General features: G+C 33.9%; 1 protein-coding gene across 1 annotated transcript in view; it reads right to left on the reverse strand.

The window, feature by feature from the left end:
• The window catches only part of LOC134372666 (thyroid receptor-interacting protein 11-like), a 37,913-nt gene that overhangs the window by 2,713 nt on the left and 15,353 nt on the right, over positions 1-19,847 (reverse strand). The window contains 9 exon segments of the mRNA XM_063090090.1: positions 1,257-1,373; positions 1,805-1,919; positions 2,824-2,905; positions 6,401-6,500; positions 10,769-10,872; positions 11,956-12,119; positions 15,443-15,636; positions 16,160-16,322; positions 17,876-19,545. Of these exon segments, the coding sequence (XP_062946160.1) occupies positions 1,257-1,373; positions 1,805-1,919; positions 2,824-2,905; positions 6,401-6,500; positions 10,769-10,872; positions 11,956-12,119; positions 15,443-15,636; positions 16,160-16,322; positions 17,876-19,545 (2,709 nt within the window).

Below are 19,847 nucleotides of genomic sequence, written 5' to 3' on the forward strand. Positions count from 1 at the left end.
AATAAAATTGTATTCACTACAATTAAGAAAGTATATTCAGCTATTGTAATTAAATATTAAAAACTAATCATGCCATTTGAAACTTTTTTTTTTTTACAAATCAGCTTTATGAACAATTGAAAATGCCAGTACTTTAGTTACACAGTTATCATTACAAAAATTTAACAGTTTAATCAATACTCTCTGATGACAACACTCATTTCAAACATCTTTTTTTGGCAGTTGGCCAGTTTCAAACATTTTATAGTCAGAATTAGCCAACTGATAACACATTTCTTGCCATCAATGGCACTTAAAACACCAAGGCTTATCATTTTAATAACTGTTAATATAGATGTGAAAAATTATATTGAAGAAAAACAAGCATTAAACATGATTTTCTAAAGTAAGACCCAATCAATGAATATAGCAAAAGATCACCAGTAACATTATCAGATTAAAATAATATAGTGTAGACTTTTCCTTTAAACTGAATTTTATGCTATCTAAGTAAGACAGTGTTTTATCTTTAACCAACTCTGGGTAAGTCACCTATCCTTAATGTCCTCTTTATTAAAAAAAATAAAAGAAACTCCACATTCTAACTCACAATACAACTCAATTCAACTCATATTCATCTAAAGCCTACCACATACCACACACAGTGTTTTCATGTTTACTGATTGCTTCCTCCTACCAGCATTTAAGTTTGTTAAGGGCAGACACCTTGTCTATCTGGTTTGCAGCTGCATCCACAATGCTTGGAATAGTCTGGTACACGGCTAGTGTTCACTGGCTCACTTTGCAACATATATACATGACCAAAATAAAGCCTCTGTTTTCAAGAATCTTATGATTTAGTAGCAAGACTGCCAATGGCAGCATAATCAAGCATAAAGAAAAGAACAGTTAATACTTTTTTTTTTTTTTTTTTTGTCGTTTTTTCGTGACCGGCACTCAGCCAGTGAGTGCGCTGGTCAGTCCTATATAGGATCCGAACCCGCGGCGGGAGCGTTGCCGCGCTCCCAACGCAGCAATACTTTGAAAAATAAAAGTAAGTACCATATAAAAAGTTAAAATAAAACCTATATGCAATAAAATTATTAAAACTGGCTTGTTATCCTTAAGCTAATCATCTCTCTCTTCTCAGTTTTCACAACTCCAAAATAAAAAGGTTGTATAAAATAACTTGAAAAAGAAATCTGATTATTTGCAAATGAGTGTAACATACAATCATTTCACCATTCATATTCAGCAAGAATAAAATCGGTTCTTACACTATTAAGCACAGATTGCTGATTTGGTCTCAAAGGTGTGTCGGGGACACTTTTTGATCCTCCTCCAAGCCACCCAGTCATCTACCTGGTCACACCACCCTGATCTTCATGAAACAACTACAAGATTATTTTAAAACAGAAAAATATTATCAATACAAGAAAAGAAAAAACAAGAAGCACTTATACGTAATTTCATCTAGTATGGTTTTCAAGTCCAATTCCTAGAAAATGTTTCCTACTGATAGAGGCCACAAATACAATAAAATGGCATCCCTGGAATGATCTCAAATAAAAGTTTTGGGAATTGCCATATCTCAAAATTTTAGAATCCTGATATCCTGATATGAGAAGTGGTTTATAAGTTACAGAACATTTAAACTAATACATAAATTAAACAAATCCATTTGTTCAATGTACTGTGAAATAATTCCATTTCCACATTATTGAGAAAATTATATTCAATAAAAGTTATACATATTAAAAGGAAACAATTTGATGCCATATTTTAGTTATAAATGTATTCTGAATGGCTTTCTCTGCCTAGTTACCTGCTCCATTTCCTCCCTTTCAATACCCAGGATGCTTCCCATCAATCTTAACACTTCATGACGCTGATTTTTTGGTGCGTGGAAATGTCCAACAAAGAGGTTTCTCATTAGGACTCTATGAAAACGAAGGCAGAAACAGCTCAAGCAACTTAACATTGAGTGTACCCAAACACTAAACACTAAACATATAAATATTTAATTATTCTTAAACGATTAAATGTTTGATTATAAAAAGACTAAACAACAAAATATTTTAAAGTAACTTTTAAAAACATCTTGAAAAGTCTAATGAAGAATATTTCAAACAACCCAAAATGCAGAACTTTTAAAACATCATTTATTAGCCACCCACTTTCTTCACCCCAACACTGACTAAGGTGGTGCCTCATTAGTAATTGTCACTGCCTGATTGGGCTGATGTTCACCTGAAGCAGACATTAAATGGTGACAATTGTTCTTGTGCTTAACCATCATGCTTACATTTTCCAATTCACATTTATTAGTAATTTGCTAGTACCTAAAATTTAAAAACAGTAGACATTATCACATATATACCTAGGTTTCAGAGCTAATACATTTTTTTTAAGATGACCGGTAAGGGGATCTTAACCCTTGGCCTTGGTGTTATCAGCACCACACTCTCCCACATGAGCTGCAGGCCAGCCCAGAGCTAATACATTTAAACAACATACATTTATTTAAGAACAGCGGGGAACAGAAAAGAACAGCAAAAATAAACTTTTTATTTTCTAAGTCTTCACATTGGGGTGATGTTTTAACTCTTCCTATGTGGTTTTAAGAAAACCAGTTGAAAAAAATTGACTTTAAAAAACAAAAGAATATAACTTATTCTACTGACCCCTCATTAAAATTACCTATATCTCCTCACTATATAAGAAAAATAAAAGGCTCTTAAAAAATTTAATTACATATAAACATCTACAAGTAGAAGTTGTTTTTTTTTTTACCATAAAAGCAATCTCCATAAAATATACAAAAGTTAAAAGGCAAAAGCATACCTGTCCACTTTTCCTTCTGCACTGTTTACTAAGTTCACCAATTTGTTCTCTACATCATCCAGCATTGCTTGTCGGAGTTCATCTGTTTTAAAATATGTGAGTAAAGATAGCCTTTAACTGATCAAAACAGTCTGGATGAGCATATAATGAGATTTATGAGGTCTTTTCTATGAACTTTGAATATATGCACTTCTAATTGGGAATATTCAATTATTTCCATCTCTTCTTTGGAACAGGGAACTAGGCTCTCTGATATAGAAATCATCTAGAAGCCAGAGTACACATTAATTCACATGGTTTACCCCAATAAAGTAATCAATTCTTTAATAGAAAATTGAAAAACCAAAAAAGGCTTTCATCCTCTTTAGTAACTTAATAGCAAAGAAGAGATTTTCACCATTGCTTGCATGCAAGAAACATTTCCAGATCCACTTATTTAATGGTAGGAAATGGAAAAGACAATTTTAGATTTTCCTTTTTCTATTTTCCTGGCTTGGACTCAGTTTTTGGTGAGCTAAGAGGAACGTCTAACACAACTAAGACCATGGTTCAGGATGCAGCTGATAGGGCAAAGTATTCTGGAGTAAGGAAATTGCAAAATACAATTCAGATCATTGATTCTAAAATACTAATCAAGTTACTATAGCTTATGACTGATTCAGAAGGATGCTTGGGCTGTTTTATTTTAAAATTCTCATTTAAAAAGGAAGCAAAATTTGTAAAATCTTGGTAGAATAGCTGGAATTTGAGCAGCATTAAAAGCAAAGTCTAGAATTAAAACAAGAGATGCCTTGTTCATAAATTCAACTATACCTCAGGGCCAAGGATTCCTGGACTAAGGAATGCTCACTCAAAGGTGGAGTTTACACCTTATCTCAGAAATGGACAATTTGAGCTGAAAGAGATGCTTACTAATTTTAAGCTAGATTACAAATTTTTATTCTGAAAGAAATGAGGAGGCGATCATTTTGTAAGAGTTCTACTTTTCAAATCAAGAAACATTCACATCCAAACACTAGACTTTGACCTCTTTTCACAAACCTACTCTTTATTTAATGCTGCATTTTCCTAGCCGTAGCTGGATGCAAGTTCCTTTATCAGATATATGGCTGAAAACATTTCCCCCCCCATTCTGTGGGCTGTCATTTCACTTTCTTGATGGTATCTTTTGAAGGACTAAAGTTTTTGATTTTGATGAAGTCCAATTTATTTTTTCCTTTGTTGCTTGTGTTTTTGATGTCAAATCTAAGAAACTATTACCTTAATCAACATCACAAGGATTTACTCCTATGTTTTCTTCCAAGAGTTTTACAGTTTTAACTCTAAAATTTAGTCCTGTCACCCAATTTGAGTTAATTTTTATGCATGGTGTGAGGTAGGGTTCCAACTTCATTCTTTTGCTTGTGGATGTCTGGTTGTTCCAGCACTATATGGTGGAAAATTATTCACTTGGTACCCTTGTCAAAAATCAATTGAACGTTAATGTATGATATATTTCTGGACTCTCAATTCCCTCTGCAAATGTTTTTTTCTGGTGCCTGGAAAGCTCTTTTCCATCAATATTGCCTATTAACTCTTACTCAGCCTTCATGTCTCAGTTCCCAACTCACTTCCTCACAAAAGTTTTCTCTGAACCTTCCAGATTAGGCCAGGTCTGTCTGCTTTATGTTTTCATTCTGTCCTGTACAATGCTTCCATACAATGCCTAAATTTCTGACTTAGAGTACTAAATGCATATATAAAATATCTAGTTTAACTATTTTCAATGGCTTGTGGTTTTTCTAAATAGCAAAAATCTAAATTGTAAAATGTCATTCATATAATAGGCTAACTTTACCAAAATAGAGATGGTTTCCATAACCATATTATAAAAGCAAGGTTAGTGTTTGGAAAATCTACTACAAACTTTTCCTTTCCTGTCTTTCCAGTAAGGAATTTAAACTTGGATGAGAGAGAGAGAGAGAGAGAGAGAGAGAGAGAGAGCACGAGCACGTGCAAGCAAATATGAACAGGACTATTGTTAAACTCTGGGTTAGTAAAACATTTGAGATTCTTAAGATGCACAAGCATATTATGAGTTATGAGCACATGGTGCTATTTAGGCATTTTCTAGCACTACATTCTTAATGTAAACAGAACTCTTGACTACTCAGAGGAAGAACAGCAAATACCTTAATCTTGTCACTGTTCTTACTTAACCATCTCACTCACAAGCTAAAGTAGGAGCCAGAGTAAAGATGGGCATTGTCTTCTCTTCCATCCTCACCATGCCACGAGGTTATAGAAAGGTAGCAGAGAAACAGAGGTCAGACTTTCTTACCCACCCCTTCCCTTTTTCTGAGATTTCCCTTCTCCTATCTATTTTCCTCTAAATTGATAATTGTTATACTGATTACATGTCAAAATGATAATTTGTATATATTCGTTTATATAAAATATATTAAAAATTAATTTCACATATCTTTTTACTGTTTTTTAATGTGGCCACTAAAAAATTTAAAACTGCATGTGGCTCACAGTATTTCTTTTGGACTGTACAGTCTAAAACATAACCAGGATATAACACTACACTACACTGTCTCTTATTTAAAAAAAGAAAAAAAGAAAAAACTGAATGATAAATAGACATTTTCAGAGTAAAATTCAAAAAGTAAAGAGTTGATTCTGATAAAGATGATTTTAGTAAAATAAGTTTAAAATTTTTTAACTTTGTTGTATGAAAAACTGATCAAGAAATCAAACTGTCTTAAAATTCAAATCAAAAATATTTTCTTGATGAAAACTGATTATGGTTGGGACAATTTTCATTATAATTTCTATTTTCAGTAAGGAAGAGTTGAAACATGCTCAAGGCCAAATTGACATGGTTATAAATTCTTAAACTCACTGTCAGAATATCCAGTTAGTCGCTGAGCTAATGTGAGGTAGACTGCAAAGAGCTGTTTCAAATTCAAGTAGTAGGGGCTGGCCCGTGGCTCACTCGGGAGAGTGTGGTGCTGATAACACCAAGGCTGCAGGTTCAGATCCCATATAGGGATGGCCAGTTAGCTCACTGGCTGAGCGTGGTGTTGACACCACCAAGTCAAGGGTTAAGATCCCCTTACTGGTCATCTTTAAAAAAAAAATAAAATAAATTCAAGTAGTAGTTTTAATGTATTCTGACATTTGAGCCTAGGTGAAAAAAACCTCAGAATTTAGGGAAAGGGGCCGGAAGGATGGTATTAACTACAAGAGGTTTGGAAAAGAAAAGAAAGTCAAACACCCACTTCGAAGGTCCCTACAGACTCTTCTTTTCTCCGGCCCCCTATTCTCCACCCATCAGAGATTCTGAATATTTCTCTACAAAAACTGATGACTAATTCAAATGACAATTTAAAATCAGAACTGTATTTATATGGGCAGGCAAAATATGGTTATTTAGAAATGGGTTTTAAGCCAAATACAATATTTCTGTGAAATCATCTCATATGCCAAAGTAATTCTTTGGAAGTTGGTCTCACTCAACTGTGCCAGTGCATGGTGGACGACCACATCTGATTGGTATTGTAGGGTGGGGGAAGGAAAAGAAAAAACCTACTCTGTTTTTTAAGTTCTTCAATTTGTTCTTCTTTTAGGTCTAACTGTTCTGTAAGTCTTGACGCTGAATCCAACACAGCATTTGTTTCATCCAAATGTTCCTGAGGGAAAAAAGTTATTAAAAAGCAGTATGCAAAAACAGTTCCACAAACTATAGAGCTGAGAGACATCTTAGAGTCAACCCTTTACATTTTAGCTGATGAAATTGCACCTCTGTGACCTTGGGCAAGTTTATGCAACTACTAACTACCAAAGATAGACCCCACACTCTTTCACAATAAAACATTGCCTCTTTCAGAGAAACTAAATAAAAGAGAGAATGCTATTAAACGACAACATGATGACAGAAATAAAAAAAAAAGTAACAGTAAGAAATAAAACTTCAAAGAATGAACACAAAACGTCAAGAAATATAGCAACAAATGTTCTTGCTCTTTTTAATTTTTGCAAGTCTAATAAAGTGATATTTCACTGTGATTTTATTACTTTAAATTTTATTTCCCTGTTACTGAATTTGAGCATTTTTTTCACATTTACAGGATAGTTGGGTCTGCTCTTCTGTGCAAACCTCTTTGCATACATTGCTCATGTTTCTGATGAGCTGCCTCTTTCTTGTCAATTTGTAAGAGCACCTTGTACGGTAGATGTAAACCCTTTGTCATCTGTGCTACACAAATACCATTTACCACATATGCCATTTGTCTAATGACTTTATGATGTCTTTTGCCATGTAAATGTTTAAGTTGTACATAGTCAAGCATGTCCTACATTGCTTTTACAGCTTCTTGAGTTTTAGTCTTGGTTAGGAACCTCCTTGCCCCTAGACTGTACATGTAGTCTTCTAGGTTTTATTGCAAGATATTTTGGTTTTTATATTTAAATATTTAACAGAGTGTTTCTCAATGGGAGTGCTTTTGACATTCCTGGCCCACTAAATACCGGGAGAGCCATCTAATCACTGTAACAACCAAAAATATCCCCAGGTATTCAGTACCATTCCCAGTTGAGAATCCTCATTCTAATACAACTGGAATTTATTTTTGTATATGGTGTGAGATGGGACTCAATTTTATTTTCTTTCATATGGACAGCCAGTTGTGCTAACCTCATTTATTAGACAATCTATCCTATTTCTCATTAAATTAAAATTAGTTTAGTTTAGGGTTTAGTTTTAAATTCTCAAGTATATTCTGTGGTCTATTTCTGGACTCTGCTTCTGTTCCACCAATCTAATCAATATTGTATTGACTTATGGCTCTATTTTAGTATCTAATAGGCCAGTCCCTCCTCACTGTTCTTTCTCATAATTTTCTTGGTTGTTTTCAAGTATTCATCCATGTAAGTTTCAGGTCAAGTTTTGTCATCTTCAGTCATTGTGACAGCTTTTTTGATGTGTCATCCTGAACAGGCTACAGTCCTCAGTTATTCAAACATAATGTAGATGTTGCTGGGAAGACATTTTGAAAATGCAATCAAAGCACTTACTCAGCTGAATTTAAGGAAGGCACATTATACTGAATAATCTGGGTTGGCCTGATTAAACCAGTTCAAAGTCCTTAAAAGCAGGAATTAGGCTTCCCCCCAAAAGAGAAAAATTCCTTCTGTGGACAGCAGCTTCCACCTGTGCCTATGGAGTTCCATTCTGCTTGTGATTTTCCTTTCTTCATTGCCTACGGACAATAGCTTTGGCCCATGCCTGTGAGTTCCAGTCCACCTTTGATGTAGTCTTCCCATCTGGACTGCCAGCCTACAAATTTCAGACTTGATTTGCCAGCCCCCATAATCGTGTAGCCAATTCTTTATAATAAATTGTGTATGTGTGTAATCGTACATGTCATGTCATATATACAAATGTGTCTGTATATGCATATGTCACACACACATACACATCTGACCAGTTCTGCTTCTAGGGACTGAACCCTGACCAATACACAAGGTAACTGAAACAAAAAATTCTAAATAAAAAATTTATTATTCAAAATCCACAAAACTAAACAATGTGAATGAAATTTAAATAAACTTCCAAATTACTTCTTTAACCCTGTAGCATTTATACTTACAAAATTATTAAAGCTTAAAACTACACTAAGACTTTTTACACTAAGACTTTTTCAAAAATCAGCATTTATACTTCATTTTTCTTTCTACCATTTGTTTGGTTTCTATTTCAATAATTTCAGCTTTTATCTTTATTAGTTCTCTCTTAGTTACTTCTGATTTATTTTGTTCTTTTTCTATATGCATATCACATTTTAAATTTAAAAAAGCAACAACAACAAAAAAACACCCCTAGTTTTAAAAGAAGATCTGAACTTCCATCCTAGCAGTTTGACAGATTAGATACTCTGGACTCACTGGAAATAACTAAGTGTTGGATAAAATATATCTTCTTAAATGTATTAATGAACTGACAAGAAAGCAAGCATAAATGATCAATAAAAATATTAAACGATGCTCGATCTCATTAGTAATCAGGGAAATGCAAGTTAAAACCACTAGAAGATAGTACTTCTGCTATTGTTTGAATGTGTCCCCTCAAAGTTCATGTGTTGGAAACTTGATACCTAATACAGTGGTGTTGGGAGGTGGGGCCTAATGGGAGATATTTGGTTCATGAGGGCACTGCCGTCATGAATGAATTAATGCCATTATTGTGGAAGCAGGTTCCTTATCACGGGAGTGCATTCCTTATAAAGATGAGTTTGGCCACCTATTGCTCTTTCTCTTGCCTCTCTTTGCCCTCCCACAATGGGATGAGGTGGCAGGAAGGCCTTTGTGAGATACTCAAGCTTGGACTTCTCAGCCTCCAGAATTGTGAGCCAATAAATTCCTTTTCATTATAAATTAACCAGTTTGTGGTATTCTGTTATAGCAGCACAAAACAAAGACACCTTCCAACCCATCAGACTGGCAAAAACATGATGTCAGATAACACCAAATGTTTGCAAGGATGTAGAATAAGAACTCTTACACATTGCTGCTAGAAGTAAATTACCACAATTGCTTTAAAAAACAATTTGCAATCATCTAATAAAGCTGAGGCTGCCCGTATATGAGGGTACTTCAAAAAGCTTATGGAAAAGACTCATATTATCTTTTAATTCTATTATTCCATGAAATTTTGAAGTAATCTTATAGGTCTGGTAACTCAGCAATTTCAATCAAGATACACACCTGAAAGAAACTCTTCTATGTGTGCATGAGGAGATATAAACAAGGAAGTTCATAACCACATTGTTTGTATAGAAGACACCTGAAATGTTCTTTATTAGTAAAATGGGTAAATAAATTATATATTCATGCAGTAAAAATAATGAACCATCTAGACACAGTAACATAGCTGAAGAAGCAAGTCTCAGAAGAATTATTTGATTTACATACAGTTCAACTTTCATTTATAAAGACTTCAAAAATATGCAAAACTAAACAACATCATTTGGAGATGAAAACCTATGTGATAAAACCATAAAGAAAAACAAGGGGGGTTTAAACACAAAATATTAGAATAGATGTTATCGACAAGGTGGTAGGAAGGAGATGACATGTGGAGGGGTGCATAAGGACTTCAGAGGATGACGTTCGATTTCTTACATGGGGTGGTGAGTATGTGTGTATTTGCTGCATTGCTGCTATATTTTATACATATTACATAATTTTTTTTTCAGCCACTTAATATTTAATAAAAGTCTTAAAACTTTGTAGGAAATATATCAACTCTTACTTGGGACATTAATGTTCCTGTATAGCATATTCACCACTAATGCCAGGTAAGTGAATTTCATTATTTTTCACTAGCTTTTGCTAAAATCTACTTATGACTTAGAAAAGTATCTCCTAAATCTAAAAGCAAGTCACTTGGGTGTTGTATTGTTTCTTAGTGATTCATTTTATTTATACCTCATGATTTTTGTTTGTATGAAATATTGAATAATAAATAAAAAATATTTTAAAGGATGACCTACAAAAGAAAAAGATCTAATGGGATCATACACATTATTTTAATCCATGTGAAATACAGTACCCAGTATATTTTGTTAAAAAGAGAAAATTATAAAGTTAAAATCATAGATTAATTTGTTTTTTTTCACCTACAGAGAGATCTCTAACATACCCATGTGTGCTAAAACATTAAAATATCCTCTCTTCTCACATTTGCTGTGTGTGTCTACTCTATACTCTAAGTCAGTGACCCGAGGGAAATCCTGAGTATATAGTTTGTTACGCCCCAGCAGAGGATCAGATACAGAGTAGCCACTTGAACATCACTTACTAAATGAATAGCTTTGAAGATTAGTTTCAAGACAAAGATTCTACAAAGTAATTATTTCATGAATAATAAAATTTACAAGAGAAAACTGTTTTGACCTACCTGTAATGACACCATTTTTCCTTCCAGATTTTCTGCCTTTTCCTTCCACTCAGCCATAAGCTGTTTTTGCTTTTCTAGTTCAGCAGAATACATAGCTTTCTCCTCTGAAGACCAAGAAAGTTACATTAGTATTTTGCAATTGTGTGATAAAACTAGAATTTTAAACCACTTGAAATTTTAATAATTCAACAAAACTAGTTCGAATGTCTCAGTGAGAAAATTATATATGCCTTAGTGATAATGTTAAGTAATGAGATCACTGTTTGCTCTGCATAAACCCTTTTCCATGTTGTTTATCCTGCAGATTCTTCTCTCCTTTCATAACTCTACTCAAGTATTTCCCCTTTGGCAATTTTTTTCTCTCTGGCCTCAGTACCATAGTAGTTTGTATACATGCCCGCTCTTGTAATTATATTACATTACAGAAATCTAGAAACCCTATATTCAAAATTCACGATTTCAAACACATGCATAATCCTGAAGGGACACCAGGTACAAATATGAAGTTACTTCCTTATCCTCATATCCCCTAACCACCCCCCACCTAGCAGTTCATTCACTGTCAGGAGTTACTGAATGTATGAAAAAACAAAAGGATGGGTGAAACTAAAGCATTACCATAAATCTGAGGATGAGAGAATGTGAAAAAACATTGTTTGGTTCTCAGCATAAAATGTCTCTGGACACTGTTACTGTGTCTCCAGAGAAGTACTTCCCATTTGGACTAGAAGATACAGTCACCCAAAAGTATAGATGAATAGCTAATAACAAGTTAATATATCAAACGATGGTAATTACTAATGATTAACACTCTGAAGTGGGTTCGACTTCCAACCAATATCTTAAAACCTAATCACCTTTTCCACGTGTGTATCTCTCTCTTCCTTTGTATTCTCCCTTTAGCACTTGATCATCCTACCGCGTGTTGCCTTTATACTTCAACTCTCACCTTAACTGGTAATATAATACTAAATCAAATTTTTAATAACTACTGAATATAGTTAATGTTCTCTAGTCTTAGTTGTAAAGGAGTCTAAATAGTTGATGATGGCTACTTACCTTTTGCCCCTACAAGTGGGTAACCTTTTGAAGATTTCCACATGTTTAATATAAAATGGCACTCCAATAGGGGCAAATAACCAACAACTACAATTGTTCTTCACTGAAAAACTGACCATACAACTTACCTTCTTGGAAATCCTCTAGTACCATCTGCAGGTTGGCTAGTGATAGAGTATACTGCTTTACTTGTTCCTGGGAGACCGAAAGCTGCAGTGCAGTTTTATCCCTTTGCTTGGAGACTACATTCAATTGCTCCTGTAATGACTGTACCTGCACACAGACTTGATGGCTTCAAACAGAAAGAATAAAAATCAAACTGCTTCTATTACTTTAACCAGAAGAATCACCTTCCCTAAGTCTTATTGCACTAAATTCAGGGTAGATTTCAAAGTATTTAGGTACTTTAACAAGATGAAACATCTTCCCCACATTTTGTTATTGTGCTAACATACACATTAAAATTTACCATTGTAACCATTTTTACATGTCCTGCTCAGTGGCACTAAGCACAATCACACTGTTGTGCAACCACCACCACCATCCATCTCCAGAACTTTTTTTCATCTTCCCAAACTGAAACTCCATACTTTTTTTTTTGGCAGCTGACTGGTAGAGGGATCTGAACCCTTGATCTTGGTGTTACAAGGCTGCGCTCTAACCAGCTGAGCTAACCAGCCAGCCCCGATATTCATTAAATAACAACTCCCACTTCCTCTGGCAACCACCATTCTACTTTGTCTCTATGTATTGGACCTTTCCGACATTTTATTGCATTAAATTCAAGTTAGATTTCAAAGAAACTTGAATAGTTCCTCTGTTCTCCCTATTTTAATTAACTCAGTGATCCTTGCTGTAAAAGTGACTTTGAACAAATGACTATCTTTCTAAAGACTAAGAATTAGGCTAAACAAGAAATGTGAGCAAAAGAAAAATTTATAAGTAGTCTTCAATTTTCATGTCTCCAGGTTAAATCTCTAAGATGTAATTTATCTCAGAATTTTAAGTTGTAAGGGAACTTCAAAGTCATTTTATACAGCTTCTAACCTAACAAAGAAGAGATTCTATGACACCCCCCTTGCTTTTGACACTTGCAATCATGGTGAACTCACAATTTCCAAAGGCTATCCAACTGATGAACTAATTCCTCTGATTATTAGCTAATTATCTTTTACTATCATCTTTCTTTCTACCTACATTAAACACAGTAATACCTAGTCCTGTCCCAAAATAATAATCCAGGGATCCCTAGGAGATTTATATAGCACCTATCTAGGCTTATGTCATTGGTGTAGTTCCTTAATGTATAATGATTATATCCAAAATACTGAAATAATCTTTCTGGGTTTTTAATATCTAGTTAATTTTTATTCAAGATCATCTCACTTTGAAGAGACTTTACCCAATAGCACCCTCTTGTGGAAAGAGCGGTAAATTGATAGCAAGAAGACCTCTGCTCTCAATGTCCCTGGAATTTATTCAGCTTTGCTCGTTAGCTAATCACTCAAAGGGTGATTTTAAGGATGAAATGAGTTATGACGGCATTCAAAGTTAAGAAATACCAGGTCACACTATTGTAAAGTTAGGGTTTGTAGACTGAGTTACTCATAGAACAAATATTTACTGAAAATCTATTAGACTATGTGTTAATATATGCTATGGGAAGGGTACAAAATGAATGGCATCATTCCTACTCCCCAGTGACCTTACATTTCATTGGGTGGGAGACAGTGTAAGACAGGTCAACAATTACCTGTACCCTAAAGTAAAATATATGTAATCTAGCAAAGACTCAGTGTTATACAAGTTCAAAAGAAAAACATCACACCAGTGTTTGTTCTGCACATGAGGAGGGGGGTGCTAAATAAAGTACCCTTCATGAAGAAAATGGAATTTGAAGAACAGGTGGATTCACAGAAAAACTGTCAGGGATAGGTCCATTCTTCAGGCAGAAGAAAGAATATGAAAAGAAAAAGTATAAGAAAAAGAAATAGGAAGATAGTAGGTCTGAGAAAACTGAGTAATACAGTTCAGCTGGATACAGATGATAGTGCGAAATAAGGCTATGGTAGTAGGTAGCATGGAACCAAATCATGGTGGTCAAAACTGGTTTTTAAAAAAGGAGGAACAAGATCACAGCTCTACTTAAGGAAGGTTATTCTGGAAATTATTACAAAGTATAAATAAATGGGGCAGAGACTAAAAACTATTTTAATTTGAGAAAATAAGGGCCTGAAAATTGCAAGGAAGGATTACAATACATAAGGACATAATCTGAGGATATTCTGGCACGTCTGACTGAGTGAAACATCTACAAAAATGATCACTCATTTTAATTCCCATTTTAAATGAGTTTCCCTTGAGAATCTGAAGGTACAATAACACTCCATGCAAAGGGAGGAGAAGGGGTTCACCCTCAGAAATACTGTCTCACTGGCCTATAATCTTTGCGGACAGATAGTGTCTACTATCTTCTTATATCTCCATCACCACCATACGTAGTAAAAAGATAAATAAAAAGATGCACATACCACAAATGGAAATATAAACAGACACATCTTTTCTGGAAAATAATTTTGCAGTACAATCTCAAAAGTTTTAAAATGCCCCTTGACCCCGAAGTTAGATTTCTCAAAATTTACATTAAGGAAATAATCTGTCATCAACACAAAACACACATGTCTTGGGATATCACAACAGCACTCTTAGTAATTTTGAAAAGCAGAAACACTTGAAACATCCAATAATAAATGGTTGGGTTAAAGAAATTATGGCAAATCCAAGTAATGGCTAATCATAAAATAATATTGCAGAAACATATGCATGAATGTGTACTGATTCTCATATTACTAAGTGATAGAAACAGGTTACAAAACCTGTATGAATAGTATGATCTCAATTTTGCTTTTAAAAAGATAAGTAATATATATATAAACAAATACAGAAGCATAAAAGGGTACAAAAAAAGATTATCACTGGGGGGTGGTGAGACTCTGCTTTATGTTCTTTTGGTTTGAATGATTCTCCTGAAGTGGAAAATATAACGTTTTTGTAATAAAAAAAAGAAAAGAAAAAACATTTTACAACATTTTATTGAGAAAAATAAAATTTTAAAAAAGATAAGCAGGGACCAAGCAGGGACCTGGCCAATTAAAAGTCCTAATAAACCAAGAACTAATTCTTCATACTGACCTAGGTCCTTCACCTTGCTACTTCCTTTACTCTAATATCTACACCTAGTTCAACCTTAGACCGCTTGATGAAAAATAAACCCACATAAATTAAATTAGTTCTTTGGGAGCTGAACAGAGCTAATTAAATCAGCCAGAATTACAGACTATATCCCTAAAATGATAAGAGGCAATTGCCTAGGGTGATGGTTAAGATTAAGAGTTTGAAAGCCAGATTCAGAATCTCAGACTTGAGTGCGAAACTCACACATAAATTCTGTGTGCCCAACCTTGGGCAGGTTACTATATCTCTTTACCCAGTATCTTTATCTGCAAAAAGGAGGTAATGAATTTTGTGAGAATGAGCTAACATGAAAAATGCTTACTGAGTCTGACACTCAGGAAGTTTTCAGTTAAAGTTAATGAAAAAAAATGAAACAGTTACCTTGCATTTTCCATTGCATTAGTGGATGAAACTAGCTTTTCCTCCAATTCTGTGACTTTCTTTTTTAGTTTAGCCTCTCTATCTTCAGCAGCCAAAGCCTCACGGGTATAAGAATCTTCTGATTGTAAAAGATGATTATGCAACCTCTCTAGCTCCTGGTTTAACCATAATTCTTTGTTATGTAAATGTTGAACCTAGGTAGAGGACATTTCTTTATTTTTCTTCTACAAAATGTTCCTTTACCCCCTGCTACAAGCTACTATGTTATCAAATCTTTCTCCCATTGTTGAAATGTATTAATTGTATACTAATTGCTCATACTGCAAGATATATTTATTCCTGGAAATATTCTCCTGAAATCATCTTGAATATTCATCGAGAAACTTTACTTTGTATGATCTCATTCCCTGGAAAATTGAACTATACAAAAGTACTGGGTTCTTTGTGACAGACCACTTTTTTGGTGTATCTCATTTTTTTCATATTTTATGTGTAAAAATTTTTTCTTATATCCAAGATATGCCATGGTTTTCCTTTTTTAAACCTAAAATATAAAGCACCCTGGGAGATAAAAGTCCTACTATAGCATATCAGAGAAAGACTAAGAAAAATCACCTAGGAAATAAATTCATTTTAACTGAAAACTTTCCAGTTTTCTTACTTAATGGTTATTAAACTTAATATTTGATTCACTGTTTCTTTAAAGTGAAAGTATACCTCATTCTTTAGGGTACTGTTTTCCATTTTTTTCTCATTCAGGGACAATGTGACTTGGTCTCTCTCCTGTTGAAATGTAACTGTCTTCTCCTGCATTGACTTAACTGCATTTAAAAGCTGATTTAACTCCCCACTCTTGCCCTTTGGAAAGAAATAACTTGAGCTTTAAAGAAAAATACACTTTAAAAAGGACATTTTCTTCATTAAATAATTAATTTTAAAATGTAGTTAACTATGTCAAGGTCATCAAAAACAAGGAAAGTCTGAGAAACTGTCACAGTCTATAGAAGCCTAAGGAGACATGACCTCTAAATATAATGTGGTATCCTGGATGGCATCCTGGAACAGGAAAAGGACAATTGGTAAAAATAAGGAATTTGAATAAAGTCTAAATGTTAGTAGTAATGTCTCAATATTGGTTCATTAGCTGTGACAAATGGATTATAGTAAAGTAAGATGTCAACAATAAATAAAACTGGGTGTGAGGTATAGAACTCTCTCCACTATCTTTGCAATTTTTCTATAAATCTATTATAAAAAAAAGTTTACTAGAAATGTTTCAAAAGGAACTCAAAAGACAAAAATCTCTTCAAATTTGCCCATACAACAAAGTGTTCATGAGCCTCCAAATCACCAATAAAATGTATGTGTGTAGGGTGTATGTGTGTGTGCACGCACACAGGTGCATATGCACACAAGGATGTCCATTCATCAGGCACCTACAACTGTTGTTCAAGAAAATAAGTGTCAGCAGCCAGAAAAAGATAAAAAGGAAATCATTTCATATGTACAGTCTATTTTAAAAGAATATTTTGGCAACAACTTAATGAAAGCAACTTTGGAATGATATCTTGCTACACAATAATGAAAATTTATTCCATATAAGTACAATATATTAACGAGAGCAGAAAAAAGATAACTCTTCATTGCAAAAGTAGAGTCATGAATTTCAAATGATACCTGGAATTCTAACAAACACAGAAAAGTGTCAGGCTGTTGACAGCCAAGTCTTTTCTCTGTTTTAAATATGCATCTCAAATGAATCTACTTATAGTTTAGTTTTATTTTAAGTTGTAATGAAAATTTTTCATTTCTTTAAGAATATATAACGTTTCCCTCAAGATAAATCATTGAAACCAAAACATAAAACCATCTGTTCCTTTTACTTCAACATCCCTTCCTAAATAGGATGCCCAATATTTTCCAAATAGTTAGTTTTTCAGTTAGTTTTCTTTTTCATATTACAGAGAAAGAGCAAATGCTTGAGAAATTAAATAGACTTGAAGATCTAGTGATGGGAACACCCCCTTCTCCCCCCAAAATATATAATTCATTATATTCAAAACGTACTATTAAAGGTACTCAAATTATATGAGCATACTTGAAAAATTTTGTGACAAAACAGAATTAAAAGAAAATATTAACCTTTCCATGAACTTTTGGAACATGCCTGGCATAGAATATTGGACTAAATTAATTAGTTTATATGAATTACCCTCAATTAATACAATACTTTAGTAATACTTAGGGAAGTTTCCTAAAAGGTAGGAGAGCCCAAATAAAATCTGCACACTTTAGATATGTAAATGTCAATGAAATAGAACTAAATTGTACAAGACACAAAACTGCAAAAGAAAAAAAAATTACAACAGAAGACTTGTTCTATATTCCTTCTGTTGTAGTCTTACAACCATAAGACACTGTACCTAATTTTGCAAATCTTTCTGTTGGATAATCTGAGTTACTTTACCAACCTCATCTTTGGACAACTGATCGATCTGTTTAGTTAGAGATATATTCTTTTCATTTAGAAGTTTAATCTCTAGTTCTCGTTCTTTTATTTCTTTCACTAATCTTTCAGTTTCAGCTTTAGATGAATCATGCTTTTCACTTCCATTTTCTATATTAAGGCTCAGAACTCTTGTTTCTTGTAAAATATCAGGATTCTCCATTTGAATGTCCTGTCTTTCTTCATGCAACTGGGTTTTGATTTGTTCAACTGCTTTTTGCACATTATTAAGTTCCTCATCTTTCTCTAAAAAGGGCTGGGTGTGTGTGACATTCATTTGCTCATGCTGGTATCTAAACTCATCCATTTCCTTCTTCTGCTCCTGTAAAGATTGAAGTAGTTGTGTCTTACTCTGGTTTTGATCTTCAGTTATCTTCTGTTGATGTTTAATTTTCTCTTCAAGATGATCCTTGATTATATTCAGTTCAGATACCTCCAATTCTAGGTCTGTAATACTAACAAGTGGTTTGGGCTCAGCCACAGGTGCAGCTTGACTCTGCTTTTCCCTGAGCTGTTCCAGTTCTTCTTGCAGATGACTGTTTTCTTCTTTCATGGCTCCAAGACTTCTGTCCTTTTCCAATATGGTCTGCCTTAAAATTTCATTTGGCATTAAGGCCTGAGAATATTTATCTAATTCCTCCTGCAGCTCTGAACACTTTTCTTTAAGTTTTTCAATAAAAAGTTCTTTTTCCTTTATAACTTCTGTCAATTGCTTCTGCTCTTCTTCACTAGATGACAAAATTTCCTTAGTTTTTTTATGATCGGTATCCATTTGCTCAATATTCTTATTGAGTTCTATTATTTCGAAGTCTTTCTCTTGACTGAGTTGAATTAGACTCTCATGTTCCAGCTGTAAGGCAGAGGTGCTCGAGTTATGTGCATTTGATAGTTCTTCAATGTTTTGCTCATACTTGCTTGCTTCTTCCAACAGCCTCTCTTTAGCCTGACACAATTCTGCTTCTAGCTGTCCTTTTCCCACTTCTAGGGTCTCCACAATAGTGTTTTTTTCCAGAGAAATCTGACTGTTCCGAGCTACAGACTCTTCCAACTGATGCCTTACATCTTCACATGTGAAAACCAACTTTTCATTTTCCATTTTCAGATCAAAAGCAACTTTCTTTAAATTTTCATTGAGCTCTTCTATTTCTGAAAGATTTTGGTTTAAGTTTCTAACTTCAGCGTCCCTTTCTTTAAGTAAGTTATCCTTAAAAGTACTATTAGAGTCTTGATTGAGAGACTGAGTTAACTCCTTCCAGACTCTAGAAAACTCTTCCTCATTTTGTGTAATATGTTCCTTAAGTTCAAGGTTCTCCTTCTGGATGTTTGAATTATTTTTTTGTGATTTACTTAGCTGATCTACTAAATCTTCTGCTTTATCCTCAAGCTCCTCCTTGATTAAATGCAAATCATTCAGGACCAGTTCACTTTGAATTAACTGTTCTTTCTTTATGTCTAACTCTTTAGTAAGGTTCATTTTATCATCCTCAAGTTGATGAACTATCTTTTTTTCATCGTGTAGACCTTGTTTCAGTTTACTGATAATGCTACGTCCTTCATTTTGTTGTTTTGATAGCTGATCTGTTATCAAACAAATGTGCTGAAAGAAAAATTAATTTGCATGGTAACATTACAAAATGTTCTTATTTTGGTACATAAAAAAATTTCACAAAATTTGATACGCAATAGAATTATCCTCAGATATTTCTAATCTTTCTTAAAAACAACCTATTTCCTATCCCGACATCCCCCACAAAGGTATTTACTAATATCTTACAGCAAGTCCATTTTTCCGAAGAAGGGAAACAATTTATGTTATTTATTTTCAACTCTTAAACACTAGAGCAGGAGTCAACCAACTACATCTTAGAGGCCAAATCAGGCCTGCACCTTTTTCTGTAA

This window comes from Cynocephalus volans, chromosome 3 (assembly GCF_027409185.1).
Source record: "Cynocephalus volans isolate mCynVol1 chromosome 3, mCynVol1.pri, whole genome shotgun sequence".
Lineage (NCBI taxonomy): Eukaryota > Metazoa > Chordata > Mammalia > Dermoptera > Cynocephalidae > Cynocephalus > Cynocephalus volans.